At 38.7% G+C, this 19,356-nt stretch overlaps 2 protein-coding genes across 3 annotated transcripts; both read left to right on the top strand.

The window, feature by feature from the left end:
- prodha (proline dehydrogenase (oxidase) 1a) lies at nt 1-12,499 on the top strand. Of its 2 annotated transcripts, XM_057360376.1 has the most exons (15): nt 1-1,193; nt 2,778-2,986; nt 4,591-4,625; nt 4,961-4,996; nt 5,679-5,828; nt 5,904-5,968; nt 6,053-6,169; nt 6,673-6,752; nt 6,886-6,967; nt 7,044-7,136; nt 8,912-9,058; nt 9,386-9,561; nt 10,275-10,373; nt 10,453-10,541; nt 10,982-12,499. In XM_057360376.1, the coding sequence occupies exons 1-15, from the start codon at nt 882-884 to the stop codon at nt 11,170-11,172; spliced, it is 1,881 nt and encodes a 626-aa protein (XP_057216359.1). In that variant the 5' UTR covers nt 1-881; the 3' UTR covers nt 11,173-12,499. The 2 variants fall into 2 exon arrangements, with proteins under 2 accessions (XP_057216359.1, XP_057216360.1); XM_057360377.1 differs by lacking the exon at nt 4,961-4,996 and having other exon boundaries at nt 3-1,193.
- Nucleotides 12,500-14,374: 1,875 nt separating this feature from the next.
- rexo4 (REX4 homolog, 3'-5' exonuclease) lies at nt 14,375-17,060 on the top strand. The gene is made up of 8 exons (XM_057360495.1): nt 14,375-14,976; nt 15,079-15,404; nt 15,566-15,709; nt 15,807-16,000; nt 16,083-16,171; nt 16,254-16,328; nt 16,407-16,481; nt 16,559-17,060. The coding sequence occupies exons 1-8, from the start codon at nt 14,740-14,742 to the stop codon at nt 16,712-16,714; spliced, it is 1,296 nt and encodes a 431-aa protein (XP_057216478.1). The 5' UTR covers nt 14,375-14,739; the 3' UTR covers nt 16,715-17,060.
- The last annotated feature ends 2,296 nt before the right edge of the window (nt 17,061-19,356 follow it).

The raw sequence follows: 19,356 nt of genomic DNA, 5'->3' as shown, positions 1-19,356 counted from the left end.
TATCGTTTACAACTATCATTATACACAGAGTCATACTACACAGATATCCTAAAATGTCCTGGATGATATTATTGTTACCTGAACTCGGTTGTTGGGAAAAGAAAATCTGGAAGATTTACAAAATATCTTTAAAAAGTGATCAAATAAATCATATTGTGTTTCAGCTTGAGTTTAAACTTGCAAGTGACATTGGAACCTTTTTGGCTGCATGAGTGGAAACAGTCCCTGAATACTTTCTTCCTCATTGGTCAGCTTTGGCCAAGGCCCACATCGTGATTGGCTAAAAAAGGAGGAAACCCAGTCTGAGTAACTCACTGCCTATAGCTTACTCAACTAAAAAGCTGTTAGAACAACAACCGAACATTGAGCTAAACCAGTAAACTGTTTAAATGTATTTGATGGCTAGAGTCCTATTTAGTCCTTTTATACCAATTATAAAACATGAAATACAAAGCGGTTACTTTTTGTTTTTTTTACAACCACAGTTTTACTACTCATATCATGGTTAAACTATGATTAATTTGTGGCTACTATGGCTTTATTATATTAACCTTTTATATTTTATTTGTAGCAAAACCATTGTTGATTTTTTTTTTAAAAGATAAATCTGGTCTCCAGACAGGCAAACTGATGTAGACAGGCAGATTTGGAGTACAATTTCGTCCACATCTTTACCCCTACAGCACGTAATTACGTAATAGGGGCCAGTGCGGTGCGTCACAGCGCAGGGGCCAATCATCTCTCAGAGGTTCTGAATGTATTTGCATCTTTAAAGGGCGCTTTCATGAGTCCCAGCTCGGGGAGTTTCCATCTCATTCATCTAGAAACGTCAGGCGCGAGAACGTCTCTCCGCTTCCGTCAACGAACCAAGCTCTCGAAAAATGCCTTACTCCAAAGTTATACCTGCTATGGCCAGGGTAAAGCCGGATAAGTTATTCGGGGTGCGATTGCGCTCCACGGTCGCGTCCAAGAAGCTGAAGTCCGAGGAAGCGCCGCTGGATTCGTCGTGCGCTATAGTGGAGACGCAGGATCTCATCAGCGGAGCCAAATCGCGCAGTCAGCGCGCGCACATATCCATCGATTTCGACAATTCACAGGAAGCGTACAAGAGCAAAGATACGCTGGAGCTGCTCAGAAGTCTGCTGGTGTTTAAACTTTGTTCTTTTGACTTCCTAGTTGATAAAAACAAAGAGGTGAGATATTTACGCATTGGGCAGACGCTTTAATCCAGGGGTCTCCAACCTTTTTCATTCGAGAGCTACTTTTTAAAAATGAAAGTGGCGGAGAGCTACCCATATGTTATAAAATACTGTTAATGTTAAAATGTGCTGGAATTGTTCAAAAAGTACTGATACACATGCTGAAATAATCACCACATTTTACTATCGAAAACCAACAAAAGTAGGAGCACTATGCTCTTTTTGCATAAACATTGAAATAAAAACATACAAAATTATGGACGGATTTTAAACTAACAAAAATACTATAACATATTATCATGTTCAAATAAAGTTTCGACCAACAACATGTTTTATTAAAGGATAAACCTTAAATTTCAGCCTTTAAATTGTACATTAAAGGACAAGTTCGAAGGATAAATTATATTTTATGTAACAGTAACAGTTCTACATAGGCTAATACGCTTTCAAAAAATCTCAGCACTTCGGATAATATAAAATTGTAAATCCACAGTTTGACAGCAGGTGGCGCATATTGACTTCCGTCATGTTTTCACACAAAATGAAACCTAATCTGCGTCGTGTCGAGCCTGCCTGGGACTCTTTATATCTTTCTTAAAAACGCTGAGCAGTATTTTACCGCAGGTTTTTCATAATCAAATATAGGTTTAATTAGGACTGTCGCGATAAACCGACGATAAATATCACGTGATTTATGCACAGTTTTTGAGTGAAGTACGGGAAAATGCTGCTGCATCCGAAAGCCAGAGGGCGCACTCGTGCGGAAACTCCAAATACGCACTGCAGAAGAAGACCATAACACGTTCTAGAATCCATGAAATGCCTATGGACATCTTTTTATCACTATTACTCAAGCCTCATAAGGTATTTTTATGATAATAAAGTATATTTATAATGATCATGTTTGACGGGTGTTGCTTTTTCAAATGCACATTATAAGCGACTCAAACTCGCACTGCTTTTAGATCGAGCAGAATTTCCTACTGATCCCAGAGCCGTGCTTCACAGACAAGCTACGCATTAAAAAATATCGACACATTGCATATCGCAGCCAGCTTGAATTCAACTAAAACCCTTAAAGAAATAATTAAAATTACCTGTCAAAACAAATCATTTATTTTAAATGGAGGGGGTGGGACACCTGTCTATATCAGCTCAGTCTGAATCAGTGCGTCATCCAATCAGGCCACGAGCTACAGGTAACTCACGAGCGAGGTGTTGGAGACCCCTGCTTTAATCCAAAGCGATTTACATTGCATTACTATACACATTTGTTTTCTAAGAATGTGCAATCCCTGTGTGCTGTTTCCCACTAAAAGCATAACAACAGTCCTTTATATAGTGTGTTTCCGATCTTATTCCAGTATGATATAATGGGGTTATATTGGTTCCATCTGCCAGAAAACATCCCTCCAATAGAACCCAAAACATTACCAGTAGAGACTAACACAGACCATTATGGTTTCCATTAAAACCAATACAATTCCCATTGTAAATTCAATAGAGTTCTTGTGATATTAGGACAATTTTGCTACAGCTGAATGGCACTTACTTATATTTCTCACTTTTCATTCCCAGCTGATGGATCTCAGTAAGAAAGTTTTTGGTCAGCGGCTTTTTGAGAAACTGATGAAGATGACCTTCTATGGGCAGTTTGTGGCAGGCGAGGACCAGAACTCCATCAAGCCCTTGATTGAGAAGAACCAGGCGTTTGGTGTCGGCTCGGTTCTGGACTACAGCGTGGAGGAGGATCTGACCCAAGAGGAGGCTGAAAAGAAAGAAATGGAGTGAGTATGAGGGTTTACTTTTTGTAACAAAACCACAGATAACAATACAACAATCTACAAAATAAAGATCTTAATAATCCTTTATAATGCTGATACTGTCTCTTTAAATACTTTTCAAATATTTATGTCAAACTGATAGTCCAAGTTTAACTGCATTGAAACCATGTCACGTTTTTGGCTGCATGTGTGAAAAGTTTCAGATTACCTTCTTCCTCGTTGGTCGGTTTGGCCAAGGCCCCCTGCTTATTCTCCGCCCTCAGAAAGTGTCACGTGAGTTTGGCCGAAGATGCCAAGCGTGTTGAGTAACAGCAGAAAATGAGATCTGTGGTGCAGATACCACCGCCCTAAATAAACACTAGATCTGTCTTTGAAATAGGATAAATCCACTTTGAAAACCATTTGACAGCTCGGAAAACAAGTTCCTTGTCACAGCTTGTTCGGGACACTAAAGGCCAGCTCAATTCATCCAGCTCCCTGTGAAAATGTGCTCACTTTATATTAGAATAAAAAGGCAAAGCCCCTAAGTTAGTGTTACATAATGTGTTTTGGAGAAGATGAGACCTCGCCTGTTTGCATAGAACATAATGTCGCTGTGGTTTTGTTGGTGAACACAAGCTCGCTCTCAGGCGTGCATATTGTCGGCAGTCACACTGTTCATGTGACTAATATCATGTGATTTACCATGTGGTATTAAATGTGTTAAAACAAGATTGAGCAGATGATCACATCCTGTATTACATAAACGTAATGAACACATTTTTTAAAAGCATAAAATAATCACTAATGTCGTTTAACATGGTTTGAACATCACTGGCATTCTGAGAACGCTATATATCCCACCATGTAGTGTTCGGGCTACTGACACGCCTAACATATTGACAGATCCATCTCTATATTATAAAAATGGCGTGTCAGGCTGTTGTATGTACTTTTAGTGAGGTGATGAGTTAGTGTGTTTTGTGATGAGTTTGCAATAGAATTGCAGCATTCTGCACACTTGCAGCCAAACGTCATGTTTGAAGGTGTTAAAGGTCAGGTCGGGCACCTTTTATAATGACGTCATTCACAAGGCTTAAACTTTGATCGGCTTTGAAATAATCAAGTTTCCAAACTTATCTTGAATTGAGTTTACAAACTTATTTGTTGAACTTTGACTGTCTGTTGACCGAGGTTTGTTGCGCAGCAAATGACCCACGCCATTGCATGTGACTGAATATAAATCCCAGCGAGAATTCTGAACATTGTGTCACTGGCTGGTTGACAAGTGTGCGTGTGACTTTAACTGGTAAGGATAAAAATGTCTCCACAAAGATTTTTGACCCTTTGGAGTGCCCGTGAAGAAAACAGCTTGTGTGTTATGAAAAATGTATTCGGAGAAATGAACTCTGAAAATGTTTGACAAATATTTTCTGTGAGATGTAGAAGTAGGTTTAGGGGATAGAATAAACAGTTAATCGTGTCTTTGGAAAGACGTAAAACATGGAAACGTGTTTGTGTGTGGTTTAATATCTAATATAATATATTCTTGAATTAGAACTCACATCAGCTCCAGCGTTTCACTGGTTTAAGAGTAACTGAATCATTTTCTTTTTCTCTTTTTTCAGCTCATGTGTTTCAGAGGCTGAGAAAGAGGATCACGGTAAGCACTGCGAATTATTTCTCTTTTTGCGTTTATCCATTTGTCAAACACGTTCATCCAAAACACCCACGGGTGTAGATTTGATCCCCACACGTGCTCGAAGAACATTAAAACATAATGCATGCTAAAGTTTACACCTAAGAATATTCTAACAATCTAATAACATTAAAGGAGTAAAAATGTTTAATGCAGATGACTTAGATTTACAGCCACTTTTAGAAGCAGAAGCACACATCTTTTATTTTGAATACACGTTTTATTTTTATGTGTTTATTAATATTTCTGATGATGATGAAAAAGCATTTAATGAAACAAATCGTTTGTTTTGTCTTTAGTGAAAACCGCTGTATTCATCCCTCAGGACTCTGAGAGTACAGTGTTTTCATTTGAACTTTAGGGTGTTGACATGGGTTTGCGTCCTAAGGGTGTTGGGAGTTAGTTGGGTTTTATCTGGTGGGGTTTTTATGACAGGCTTTGGCATTGGGCTCGTGCTGTGTGAGCAGGAACCATGTGTGTTGTCTGTGTTTGAAGCTGAAATAGACTGGTGTGTGTGTGTGTGTGTGTGTGTGTGTGTTACTCGCTCAGACTGGTTAAAGCTGGTTTACCCGTGGGTTCTCCTGGTGAAGGGGCTGAATTTAACTTTGCAAGCTCATGTGTGGGGTATTCTGTATCTTAGACCAAAATAACCTTTCCTCTATAAGGTATTATAAAACTGAGAAACATTTATTATCGAAATAAAATGTGTCGCATTTTTTGTTGACTTGGAAATGGTAGTAAGACTTTAATTTCCAGTCATGTCAGATCTTGTCCTGTTGAGGCACGTATGTTCTGTGAGAAAATGTTCAGCTTTTTGCATAATGTTGTGATCAGGCTGAACCAGAAATGTAGGACTGCTTTCTAATTGTTTAAAAAATTGTGTTATGAAGGCTATTTCAATTCGACTTGGAAAGCATAGTCAGACTTTAATCTCATGATGACAGATGCTGTCCGTTGAATAGCTTTGCTTTGAGGTTTTATCTCGGAAACTGATGTGAATCTAAAATCAATATTCAGGTATGGACCATCGTGAGAAGAAGTACACAGCTCATCGTCAGTTCGGAGATCGGCGTGGAGGAGTGATCAGCGCCCGAACGTATTTCTACGCAGATGAGGCCAAATGTGACCATCACATGGAAACCTTCATCAACTGCATTAAAGCGTCCGGTGAGACAAACACTGTTCTGGATGTATTTATGCTCTTGAAATCTTAAAATGTTTGTCTACGTTGGTGTGTTGTAGCCGGAAGTTCTGTCGATGGATTTTCTGCCATCAAGATGACGGCACTGGGGCGACCGCAGTTCCTGGTAACTTGTTTCTTGTCTCATTTCTGTCAAGTTAAATCGCATCAGATGATAGTGGGCTTCATCTGGTTTCATCCTCTCTTAAAGCTTCAGTTCTCAGAGGTGCTGGTGAAATGGAGGAGGTTTTTTCATCTGTTGGCAGCACATCAGGGCAAGGATGGGATGGCCTTACTGGAACAGAAACTGGAACTGGAACAACTTCAGGTTTGGCATCTTCACAATTATAATGCAAATGAAAAGTTGCATCGACAGTTATGCAATTCCGGTTCGTTCAAAACATTCGTTGCAATAAAGTTTTAAAGTTGTATTTGTCAAACATACATTACCGTACACAGTCTGATATAAAGTAAAATGTTTTTACAACACACTCCCCACAGTATGCAATAGAATCATATACGCAAAGAACAAAAAATAGAAAGATGTATTTAATATGTATAAATACAGCATTCATAAAACATTTAACAATATGACAGTTTTCTGAATGAGTATTTAAAAAGAAAATAGTTATATAAGCTTGGACGTGAATGAATTGTGTATTATTGGTTAACTTGTGGCATTATGTAGATCAGTCATTTTCAAGAGCAGAGAAAAATAATCAAGACTTTTGCACAGCCTTCACTAACAAAAAATGTAAGTTTCAAGTTGCCAACGTGGCCGTCAAAGTTCTATTATACACATTGTGTTAACCTTTTGTATTTCACCTGCAGGACAGTCTGATCAAACTGGGAGTCGGCGCTAAATCTGACATTAAGAACTGGTTTACTGGAGAGAAACTGGGTTCATCTGGGTAAGACTCTTTTGCTGGGATTTTTAATCCGATTACATGAATCTTCCAATAGATTATTTATCCATATCAGATCTCCATTCTATCACAATTCTTTGTGTAAATAACACAAGCTGGTTCTGTTTTGTTCCTGTAGAACCATTGATCTGTTGGACTGGAACAGTCTTATCAATGACACAACCAAAATCTCCAACTTGCTTGTGGTGCCCAACATGGAGGTAACGCACACACTCGCATACCCCTGCTAATACACACCGACGGTGTTCTCTTCATACAAACTCTGGGTTTTCACAGAGGGGTCACCTGGAGCCCCTGTTGAGCAAATTCACTGATGAAGAGGAGAAACAGATGAAGAGGATGCTGCAGAGGATGGATGTTCTGGCCAAGGTACCACCAACAAAACACAACACGCATAGACAAACGTCTTACCATGTTTTATTCATAGTAACCAGAGTTTGATTATAATGATTTCAGTATGAACATACACTTATAAAACAGTGGTGTTTCAGGCCTTTTACCATGGTAGGGTCAATAGTATTCTGTACATTTGGACACTATACCTATACATTTGGACGCTATCTTTAAATTGCTTTTCACTCCCTGAATCGATTATGTAGTGTGAATCTACACAAAAGACCATAGTCACTACAGCTACTATACTATAGTAAAACCATGGTAAATTTACATAAAAGAGTGTATTGCTATAAAAAATAAGTGCATGTCGTAAAGTATATCAATTACTGTCTGCGCACACACATGTAGCCCACAACTTGAACTTGTTTTGTTGTGCAAATTATTCAAGATTGCATTAAATCGAACTGACCTTCGAACTGAAATTTGTTGTAATATTTGTTTTTGACGGGGTGAATAAATGAATTTTGAAAGCATTGCTACCACAGCATATGTACATAGTTGCAAAAGTTGCAAATGTACATAAATGTTAGGTCAGAAACCATTCGATTGTGCTTGACTTTACACACACACAGTGTCTGGACGATGATGACCCGTTAACGCAACATCTGACACAAAAGGCCCTCGTGATTTCGTTCATCTGTGCTTGACCCAGAAGCCTACAGAGAACGGTTGCTGTTTACGTCATGTTTTGACCTCTGTGTGTCATACACGCGTGTACAGAACTAAAGTATCTTCAGTATTATTTGCAATATTGACAAATGTATTAAATCAGCAGTATTTTTCCATTTAAAGACTGATGAGTCAAAATGCATTAAGATGCATGATAATATAGTAGATGAAGGGCTAGTAGAGAATGTTTGTTTGATAAAATAGTCTTTCTGTCTTTCGCTTGGGTTCGCTTTGTGTGCGTGTGCAGTTCATTAATTTTTTAAAAACGATCTCAACAAGTTTCGGCCTTCTTCATTTCATTTGCTTAACATTTTGTTCTGAAGAACAGCGTGAAGCAGGCTCTCAAGGTTACACGATGTCAAACCGAGTCTTATCTTGCACAAGATAACACAAAACACGCACACAGAAGCACAATGTGAGAAGAAATGATAAAGAGAAAGGGAAAAGTACAATATTAAACTGAAGGAAATGTTAGTAAAAAAAACATCTTTTAATTATCCGTATATTAATGAGACATTTAGGTGTATTTTTTCTTCACCTTATTTACTATTGGGTTCATTTATCTGTAAGCGTTCCAGCTCGTAAGTTCTCGAAACTCGGCAAAAGTACAAACTCAATTTTATAATAATTATTAAAAATGAAAGTAGCAGTGCATGGGTTTTCAGTGTCTGAAATGTTATGAACATTTTTAAAAACAAAAACGTCTCTAGGCCGAGTTCTTCTTTGAAAGTCTATCAGGGTCATTTTTTTCTTAAAATGTCCAAATATCAGCCGTTAATCGGTCTGACCAACATAATTACAGGTTTACACTTGTTGTTGTGAGAGTAAATACATTTTCTTTTTTGACTTCAGGGATTTAGCATTTGGTCAAGACGTGTTTAGCTGGCTCTAAACTTTCCTGGCAGGCGTTCTCTGTTTTCTGTCTCAGCCTCTGGTTTTAAATCCTCGTGTTGACTCTAATGGCGGCATTATAAAGAGAAGGAAACTTTCTGAGAAGAACAGATGGTTGTGTAACAGTGTTCACTCAAGCGCACAATGAAGGTATTGTATAACTCTCTGTGTGTGTTTGTTTCTTTCAGCATGCTGTGGAGAGCGGTGTGCGACTGATGGTGGACGCAGAGCAGACGTATTTCCAGCCGGCCATCAGCCGACTGACGCTGGAGATGCAGAGGATCTTCAACAGAGAAAAGCCCAACATCTTTAACACCTATCAGTGTTACCTTAAAGTGAGTCACAGAAACACACACCTGAAGGAATGTACACGAGCAAAGACTCGTGTATTCCTCATGCACATCTAATCCGCATGCACACGCCCAGACGGCTCTATTATCATACCACAATGTAAGAGATGTGGGTCATGTGAGGTTTAAACAAACACGTCACACAAAAACACAATGAGTCAGAAATGCTATATTGCTTTCATGAGACTGTGTGATTCGAATACAACTTCCATACGGCTTTTGATGGCTTTCTGGCAATAATTATGTCTTTTATTTGGTGTAGTTTTGTGATAGATCACATGAGAAAGTCAATAAAAACTGTTGTGTTTGTAGGAGGCGTATGATAATGTGTCTGTCGATATGGAGCTCTCACGACGGGAGGGCTGGTACTTCGGCGCTAAACTGGTTCGTGGTGCGTACATGTACCAGGAGAGATCACGCGCCGCAGAAATCGGATACGAAGATCCCATCAACCCTGATTATGAAGCCACCAACAGAATGTACCAGAAGTACGCCCCACTTAACCTTTAAAATCAGATCATGTGACTGTCTTTGTCTCCTGATCCAGTGTTCATTGGTCGTTTTTGGGGACTGGCTTGCTCCTCCAAAAAAACGAATAAATGATCATTAATTTTATGTATTATTTTAAAAGGTTCTTTTTGTAATTTTGAATCATAATTTTTTTATCGCAGGCTCACAGTAAAATTGTAACATTACACATCCCACAGTAACATTTCAATGCCCATTTTGTGCGTACACCATTTTCTACGCGCATATTGAGATTTATTGGAAAATGTTTGCATTGTACGCATTGCATTGACACCGCACAGTTTAAGGACGAAATGCGGATGAGGACGGAAAAGACTAAAACAACAACATAGAACAATATATTTTTTTAAATCTAAAAATGCAAAAAGTTTTCTATGATCTTTAAGTTTAGGGGTAGGGGATAAAATATACAGTTTGTACAGTATAAAAATCATTACGCTTATGGACTGTCCCCAAGGAGATAATAAACCAGACATGTGTGTGTAATGTAAATATTAACACAGAAAGCTTTGTGTGCCTGTTTATCAACATTGTAAAAAGCAAAGTTATGTAATGTGGCTAGAGACAAAAACACATATTTTGGGATTATTTTGTATTTATTCTCTCTCTTTATGTCTCTGTTATGGATTGAAATCTTAAAGGTGAGATAAGTGTTTTGTTTTCTGTCTAATAGGTGTTTGGAGTACGTCCTGGAAGAGATTCATCTCAATAAGATGGCAAATGTGATGGTGGCGTCTCACAACGAGGACACAGTTAAATTCACCCTGGAAAAGTGAGTACAGACACACATTCAGGGCAGATAGAGAGCGGTCAGTGTTTGCTCAGTATCTAATGTGTGTTTCTCTGTACAGAATGAATGAGATGGGTCTCTCTCCAACCGAGAATAAGGTTTACTTTGGCCAGCTGCTGGGAATGTGTGACCAGATCAGCTTCCCGTTGGGTGAGCGCGAAAACAGATGATCATGTTTTATCTGGAAAAAACATATTTAAAGAAAAATGCATTCGTTAACATGTTAGTTTACCAAAAATGTTTAAAATGTGTCATCATTTATTCACCCTCATGTTGTTCAAAAGCTGTCTATGACTCTTTCTTCTGTGGAACGCAAAAGAAGATATTTTGAGAAATGTGTCCCCACATTGGAATTCAATGAAGACCAGTGTTGTTTGGTTAACAACGCATTTCAGCATATCTTCTTTTGTGTTCTGCAGAGGAAAGAAGGTCATACAGATTTGAAATGACATGAAGATGAATAAATAATAAAAGTACTTACACTTTTGGATAAACTGTCCCTTTAAACATTAAAATGACAAAACAAAAGCTGGTAGCTTTCTAGCAATTACTCAAATTAACCCGTCTAATGTAAACGTCCGTGTGAACAGGTCAAGCTGGATTCCCGGTGTACAAGTATGTCCCGTACGGTCCTGTGAACGAGGTCATCCCTTACCTGTCACGCAGGGCGCAGGAGAACCGCGGCATCATGAAGGGATCTCAGAGGGAACGCAGTCTGCTGTGGAAGGAACTCAAACGCAGACTCTTCAGTGGACAACTGCTCTACACACCAGTGTACTAAATCAAACACACACAACTGTATTTAAAACAACTGTACATATCTTATATATATATATAAATGGGAAAACCATTATGGCCTCAGAGGACACTATGTGTGTGATCTGATTGGCTATCTTTTCCCAGATTACACTGGGATTTTATTTTTCAGATGAACCTAAAAACGGCCACCTATACACACTGCATGTAGAAACTGGTTTTTGACTAGTTTGAGTTTCACCAGACTGGTTACGTGAGACTGTCTCCGTCGACAACATTGTCTTAAACCAGTGGTGTCGGATTTTTTGTGAGAGGTGGAAACGTTATATTATGTCTTACTGACTACCCATGAGGCCTCTGTTACATCAACTGAACAGAAATGTTGGTGGTGAAAGTAATGTTTAAGGATGCTGAATACTGCTAAATTGTGCATAAGGATTTATTTATGGGATATTTATTAGGAAAGTAAACCGGTTGATTGATTGTGAGTTTGTCGTATTGAAAAATAATATTTCTTTAAAGAATCATTCCTTTATCTCCTCTAGATGGCAGTATAATAAGACCCCCTCACCACTCCCTGCCATAAAATGCCTTCATTGGTTATGTTCAGAATTGAATAATTGTATTTTATTCGTACTATATTTGGATTTTGTGTACTGTTCACAGTAAGTTTTGTGTATGCATACCAACATACCTGTGAAAATGCACTGGGTTCTATTTCACGTTGCATCTTAAACATGTGATGAATGAACCGGAAGCAATAACCACTATTTTTAACATAATTTTTCAGACTCATTATGTGACCGAACTGTAAGAGTTACGACAGTTTTAGAGTTGCATCAAAATGCAATTCTGACATGTTAGTTGGATGCCATTCACTTAAACATGCAACATACATGTGATGATAATGAAAGTGGATATCGTTAACATTATTTTTTATACTTAGCAGGTATTCAGTGTGTCGACTGTTTTCCTGAGCTTTTAGTGATTGTTTTTCCATAAAAAAAGGATGTTCTTTTAAAATGTTTGTATAAAATCGTGAAATATTTTCATGCTAACAATAATAATGATTTTTTTCATGTGTTGTGTAGTGTCTTGATTAAAGAAGTGTGTTAAAACTTTTATCCCTGACATGAAAAGCATTTTAGCACTAAATGTCATGTGACCTAAATGAGTTTTTTTTTTTTCAAAAAGCTGCTTTAAATAAGTCTAAGTTTGAGTTTTAGATTTAGTGTACATGTGAATATTTTAACTGGCACATTTCTCATCATAAAGTGTTTTGCTCTGTTTCATACTCTTAATGGAGATTAATATGGATGGCTGTAAATAAAGTATCTTGTATTAAAACATTACATGCGTCTGTGTATACAATGGTTCACTGTCATAATGTTTTAGTAATAAATAAAATAACTAGATAAATATAAAATATATAGCCTATAGTTAAATTAAACGAACAAACTTTTTTTTATAAATGCACGATAGGAACTATAATGGTCTCTGTGGGTCTCTACTATCGTACTATCGTCCGGTGTTAATTGGTGAATAGAAACCACAAGAACACCAATAAATTCTACTGAAATTACTGGAAAGAAATGTTTTAATGGTAAACTAGATAGTAAAGTTTGAGGACAACAAACAGGTTTGACAAAGCCTGGCCTGAAAAGTAAATAAAAAAAGTTTTAAGATTTGATATTAACAAGTTTGACTTGTTTTACCTTCATCTTAACTTAATGGTTATATTTAACCATGATCTAAGCATTTAACATGATGCTAGCAATATTTAGCTTTACGGAGTTTAACATGACCCTAACATGCTGTAGCATGATACATTGTTAAGTGGTTGCTAGGGTGTTATGTGGTTTCTAAAGTACTAGTGGTAGTTGTTAGGGTGTTGCTATGTATGTGGTTGCTAGGGTACCTGGGGTAGTTGCTAGGCTAGGGTCTTGCTGTGCATTTGCTCGGTAGTTGCTAAGTCAGGTGTTGCTATGTCATTGTTAGGGTGCTTTGGGTGGTTGCTAGGATTTTGCTATGTGGTTGCTAAGGTGTTGCTATGGTACGTGGGGTGGTTGCTGGGCTGTTGCTATGTGGTTGCTAAGGTGTTGCTATGGTACTTGGGGTGTTTGCTAGGCTGTTGCTATATGGTTGCTAAGGTGTTGCTATATGGTTGCTAGGGTGTTGCTATGTGGTTGCTAGGGTGTTGCGTTCTGCGAAGGTGTTGCTATGTAGTTGCTAGGTGGTTGCTAGGGTACCTGGGGTAGTTGCTAGGCTAGGGTCTTGCTATGCTTTTGCTAGGTAGTTGCTAGGCTGTTGCTATGTGGTTGCTATGCAATTAATAGGTGGTTGCTAGGGTAACTAGGGTTGTTGCTAAGGCGTTGCTATATGGTTGCTATGCAGTTGCTAGGTGGTTGCTAGGGTACCTGGGGTAGTTGCTAGACTAGGGTCTTGCTATACGTTTGCTAGGTAGTTGCTATGTGGTTGTTAGGCTGTTGCTATGCAGTTACTAGGTGGTTGCTATGCAGTTGCTAGGGTACCTGGGGTAGTTGCTAGGCTAGGGTCTTGCTATGTGTTTGCTAGGGTATCTGGGGTGGTTGCTAGACTGTTGCTGGTGATCCCAAAGGACTGATGGCTCCCTGAGTAAAATGAGCCCACCCCCTACAATGAGTCTGGAGGCAGTGCTGCACCACAAGGCCCACTAAGCCTAGAGGTGGAGCTGCACCAGAAGGCCAACTGAGCCCCACTGAGCCCATTTTAATTTAATAAATGTTTCAGCTATCGAGTTGTTGAAGTGATTTTAGATACAGGTTTGTTAGCCATCTACCGCAAAACAATTGGTAACCAAATCGAATTGTATTTTTCATAGCATGACAAAGTTTATAAATGTAGATCTGTCAATGAGGATACATTAAACGATTGCTGATTTGGATTTTAGATAAGACGAAACAACGTGCCCTCAGGTAAATCAAACTGGTGGTTAGATGAGTGCATGGTTTATACCGATAAGTACTTGGATGAAGCTGACAAAACAAGTAACATTAACATTGTCTCTAGCAACTTTCCTCCAGCTGTTCCACAGATACGGAACTGCGTTTGTTTGCCCATGTATAAGCTGTATTTTGATAGACAGGTGGATAACAAAGAGACTCAACATAACTGATAGTTCATAATGATAATGAAAACCTTTAGGTGTTTTGCAAGGGGCGGAACGTTGTTTCAACGGTCGTTGCTTCCACACGACCAACATCGCTGTTGCACACGACAGCAAGTTTCACCAGCATGCTTGTCTCATGGTACAGACAATTCTCAGGTTTATATTCGTTTAGTATTTTTAAGTCGATAAATTACCACGAAGTCATAGTTGTTTGATAAATATTTGTTCGTCTCTGCGCTACTATGTCTTTCGTCAGTCAACGTCGATCTGGACGCTACAAATCACATGTAAACAGCTGGTAATGTCACCTAATGCAGTTCACGAGCACGTAAATTGTAAGTGCAAGTTGGTTCGTGCTTAATGTAACAATAAGATAAGTTCAACAACACTTTCGTAAAGTGTTATATTACTTAGTGACTGACTTAGCCGATAAGTCTTCTTAAGATGTCTGAAGTTAGGTTAAAGAAACATGCCGAGGGTGTTCAGACTAATGGCTCGTCAAAACATACTGAGAAGAAATATAAGCGTGCTGGGAAGAGGACTTTGAAGTGTTCCGGGGAGAGGACTTTCTATTTCCCCGCACAACGGGCTGCCAAAAAGGAATCAAAACCTGTGAAGAAAGACATAGTGCCACCAACAGATACCAAAGAGTTTTCCAGCAACTGGAAGAATTTGCTGCAGGTAAGAGGAATTATTCATCACAACCATGTTGCATTTCTATAGGACAGTGTGATAGTTTTGTTAGATGGTTTACTTTATTCTGTTTGTTTTTTGGCATTGTAGACTCTTGCTTCAAATCCTGAAAAAGAGCCTGAAAGTGACAAACTGCCAAAACATGTGAACGCTAAAGAGAAACAGCCACACAAAACTGCATCACTTCCGAAAGACTCACAGAAACCAGATAAACGTTTACATAAACCAACACAAGCTGTCAACTCTGCTGCGGAAAGCTCTGGAAGAACAGGGAAAGGTGGAGGTCCGAGTGACGGTGAAGACTCAGCGGGACACAAACAGTTCAAAGCAGAGAAAAGGAAAAGAAACGAAGAAAGAAGAGAGAAACCAATGAACAAGAAGATGAAAGCAGAGGAGATGGAAAAGAAAACCACAGAGTATGTGTTTGCTGCTGCTTCAATGCACATGACCGAGAGTTTTCTGCAAAATGAAATTAAACATTGACATGTTTTCCTCTTTCATTACACGCCGACGTGTGTGAAAATCTATTTCTTTGCATAGAAAATGAATGAAGTTTAACCCAGTGTTTTTCCATCAGGCCTGATATCTGGTTTGATGATGTGGACCTTGATGACATCGAGGCTGCATTGGGATCCGAGGCTGCTGACATCGCACGGAAACGTAACAGAATACTGCAAAGCGACACGGAAAAAGCACTCGTAAAGGAACACGCATTTGAAGGGTGAGAGAACGCTCTCTGATGTAGCTTTTGATGAGAAGTCTTCAATCGTCTCCTCTGCGATGTAAGCTAATCGCTCTTGTTGTCATGGTGATTTCAGGGTGACCCCCGCTGTTGCTATGGACTGTGAGATGGTGGGCGTCGGCTTTGACGGAGTGGACAGCATTGTAGCGCGAGTCTCGCTTGTCAACCGGTTTGGCAAATGCATTTATGATAAATACGTCAAACCCACAGAGAGGGTCACAGACTACAGGACTGACGTTAGCGGCATCAGACCGAAAGACATAAAAAACGGTCAGGTTTTTTACCTTTCAGATATTTCAAGTGAACTGTTTTGACAGTTGGGTTTACTGTGAATTCGTCATGTGATTGGCAGGTGAGGAAGTTTGGACGGTGCAGAAGGAAGTGGCTGAAATTCTGAAAGGAAGAGTTTTGGTGGGACACGCCATTCACAATGATTTAAAGGTACGGTACACTGTTGAAGGGGTCACGCAACTGAAAGGTGAAAGTTGTCGGATTTATTGAAAACGCTTCGTCTTATTTGTAGATTTTACTGTTGGGTCATCCGAAGAAGATGATCAGAGACACACAGAAATACAAACCGTTTCAGGAGAGAGTGAAGGTGTGTGTTACTAAAACCATTTCTCTTTAAACTCTCTTTGAGCTGTGACTGATGATGGTTTTTTACATTCTGTCGCAGAGTGGACGTCCTGCGTTGAGGGATTTATGCAAAGAGATTCTCGGTGTTCAAGTACAGAAGGGTGAACATTCATCTGTAAGTCTCTGATTTTCAGTGTTTGGATCACACTTGACATGTTTTGCCATTGTCTCATGTGCGTGTTTGTGTGACAGGTTCAAGATGCTCAGGCTGCCATGAAGTTATATACTCTGGTGAAGAAGCAGTGGGAGGCGGAGCTAAAAGCCAGCAGATTTCGGGGTAGAGAAAAAAGTCCAAGGAAACCCAGAGCGCCCAAACAACAACCCGACCGAACTCTGATCAGCTCGTAACACTTCTGAGGATCTGTGCAAATGACATAATCTACATAAATAATACAATTCTAGACATCTGAATGATGTTTGTTATTGTTGTCCTACTCAAAAGCTGTTTTACTGATGTTGGTCTGAAATGTTTACTGGCTGCTCAGATGTGTCCTTGTTCCAGAACATTATTTTTTACAATGTTCCTCTATAGCCGGTGCAAGTTCAGACACACAAAGTCAGTTTGAGTTTGACAGCTAAAGCTTTTTTACCAGGTAATGTAAATGTGTCATTTCCATTTTGTTTAAAATGAATTGTTACAATTATAAGATGTTCTCCACAATATCTGAAATGATATTAAACATTTGAATCATCTGCTTTGGTGTTGGAAATGTTTCTTGTTTTACTCTGTAAACATAAATCCTGCTCTGAAATCCTTGTTTTGATTAGACGGATCGTCTTAAACACTATGGGTCGGTTTCCCGGACAGGGATTAGTTTAAACCAGGACTAGGCCTTAGTTAAATGAGGATATCTAAGTCGTTTTTAAAAATGTATTACTGGTGTGCATCTTAAGACAAAACAATCACTGATTTATTTTAAGATATGTCAGTGTAGTTGTTGTCGATCAAGACACCTTTAACATTTAAATTAGTCTGGGACTAGGCTTAAGCCCTGTCTGGGAAACCGCCCCTATAAAACATATATTTATTTTCTAATGTTTTGTTTAGTAAAATAACATTACTGTATCGCACTGTGTACATCAACTGCACAGCACCCACACAAGCCATCAATTTACCTCATTTAAAGGGATAGTTCGTCCAAAAATGAAAATTCTGTTTGTCTTATTTACTCAGCCTCTTGTCATTTCAAACCTTTATGACTTTCTCTTTCATTCGTAGAATACAAAAGACGACTTTTTTTCAGTGCAAGTGAATGGGGGCCAGGTATCAACAGTCTTCAAAATATCTTCTTTTGTGTTGTGCAGAAGCAAGAACGTCATACAGGTTTGAAATGAAATGACAAGAGGGTGAGTAAATGATGACAGAATTTTCAGTTTTGGGTGAACTATCACTTTAAAAATCTAGAACTGTACGGAAAATTGGATTCATTGAGTTTTCTGTCAATTAAAAGAATGTTCTCTTAATAGCAACCTGTAAGAAAAGCAATATTACAGGTTAACAGTGGAGTTTGTTATATTATATAGATTAACAAGAACAGATGAAACAGGAAGTGACCGGCGAAATCAAAGACGGCCTTTATTTATCACATGGACAAAACCTCTTGTATGAGAGCTTTTGAGACGTCATTCCAAAATCAATCTGTTACATTCATTGATCCAACACAAATTCTTAACACACAGAGACAGGATCACAGCTTAGCTACTTAAAGAAAACAATAGTTAGGCTGTGCCAAACCATTTTGCTCTTTAATCTCCCATTCTTTAAACCAGTAGTGTTTGTGTGCATATAGAAGTGTCCAATACTATTGTGACTACCAACGATTATAGTGACTTATGTGTTGCTATGAACAGTTCTACAGAAAGCTGTCTGAAGAATTGTACACCAGGGTCAGTAACAAAAAAAGGGAAATATTGAAGAAGAGAGTTAACTCTAAAAAGATGTAACCTGTATTATAACATTTAGGATGGTTCAAGTGCTGGTGGTGTTATAGATCTAACTAGGCTTAATGGTGTATTTGGAAAAGCTTTCACCAGCTAAACACTGAAAATATTTGCCTTTCTAAAAAAAAGGGTGTGATCTTGCGAAAAGCAATGCACCTTACATTTTTAAAGTCATGACAACGATAAAGTCTGAGAACCACTGGTTTAGATCAAACAACCAATGAACTGTAAGATTTCCCTTGTAACCATTTGCCATGAATGTTCCACTTGGTGTGTCGAGCATTTTCTGCATCATCATCTTTGACAAAACAACAGAAAGCGAGCAACATGAGATCACAGCATCATCAAACCCAGTCAATGTTTTGTTCCGGTTTTGTTCTGTGCAGCAAGATACGAGCGGCTTTAGAGAAAAGCTAAGACTGCAAAAACACCTCCAAGTTCCTGAAGACGCGGCGTAAACTTGAGGGGCGACTGTAAAATGCACCACATCGCTCACAATTACACTCACGCAAACAAGCTCTTATACAAAACAACCAGAAACCACATCAAGACAACACTCTTCCACCAAAAATCAAATGAAAGCGACATTGAGGTTTAAGAGCAGTGTAACAAAATGATCTTCCACCGTTGAAGAACACTAAAGGATGCTGCAGCACAAGATTCAGGGTAAAGGCAAAACACTCGCAGACTTCACTGTTTATCCCTGCAATTCTTGGAACACATATGATCATGCTTACGGTTTAAAACAAGAGTTTGTTTGTCTTGATTTACATGTCACAAATGCTCCTCTTTGTAATCGTCTCGGAAAACATTGAATTCTGGGAAAAAAATCCCAATGGCCAAAATTCCAAATCCCTGTGCTGGTGCTGAGGTCAGTTTACATATATAAGAGACAAGGCAGGTGACCATAGTTAATGCATTCATTCTGTCCAGCTCTGGGTCTCACAAATCAAATCATCAAAGAAAACATGATAAGCCAAAGTCAACTGAATAGCATTTTTATAATGCGAGACGAAAGAAAGATGAAATAAATAAAGAAATCAACAAAG

This window comes from Triplophysa rosa, linkage group LG19 (assembly GCF_024868665.1).
Source record: "Triplophysa rosa linkage group LG19, Trosa_1v2, whole genome shotgun sequence".
NCBI classification, from domain to species: domain Eukaryota; kingdom Metazoa; phylum Chordata; class Actinopteri; order Cypriniformes; family Nemacheilidae; genus Triplophysa; species Triplophysa rosa.
Note: the sequence above shows the minus strand (reverse complement) of the source record. Positions and strands in the feature narration are given on the sequence as shown.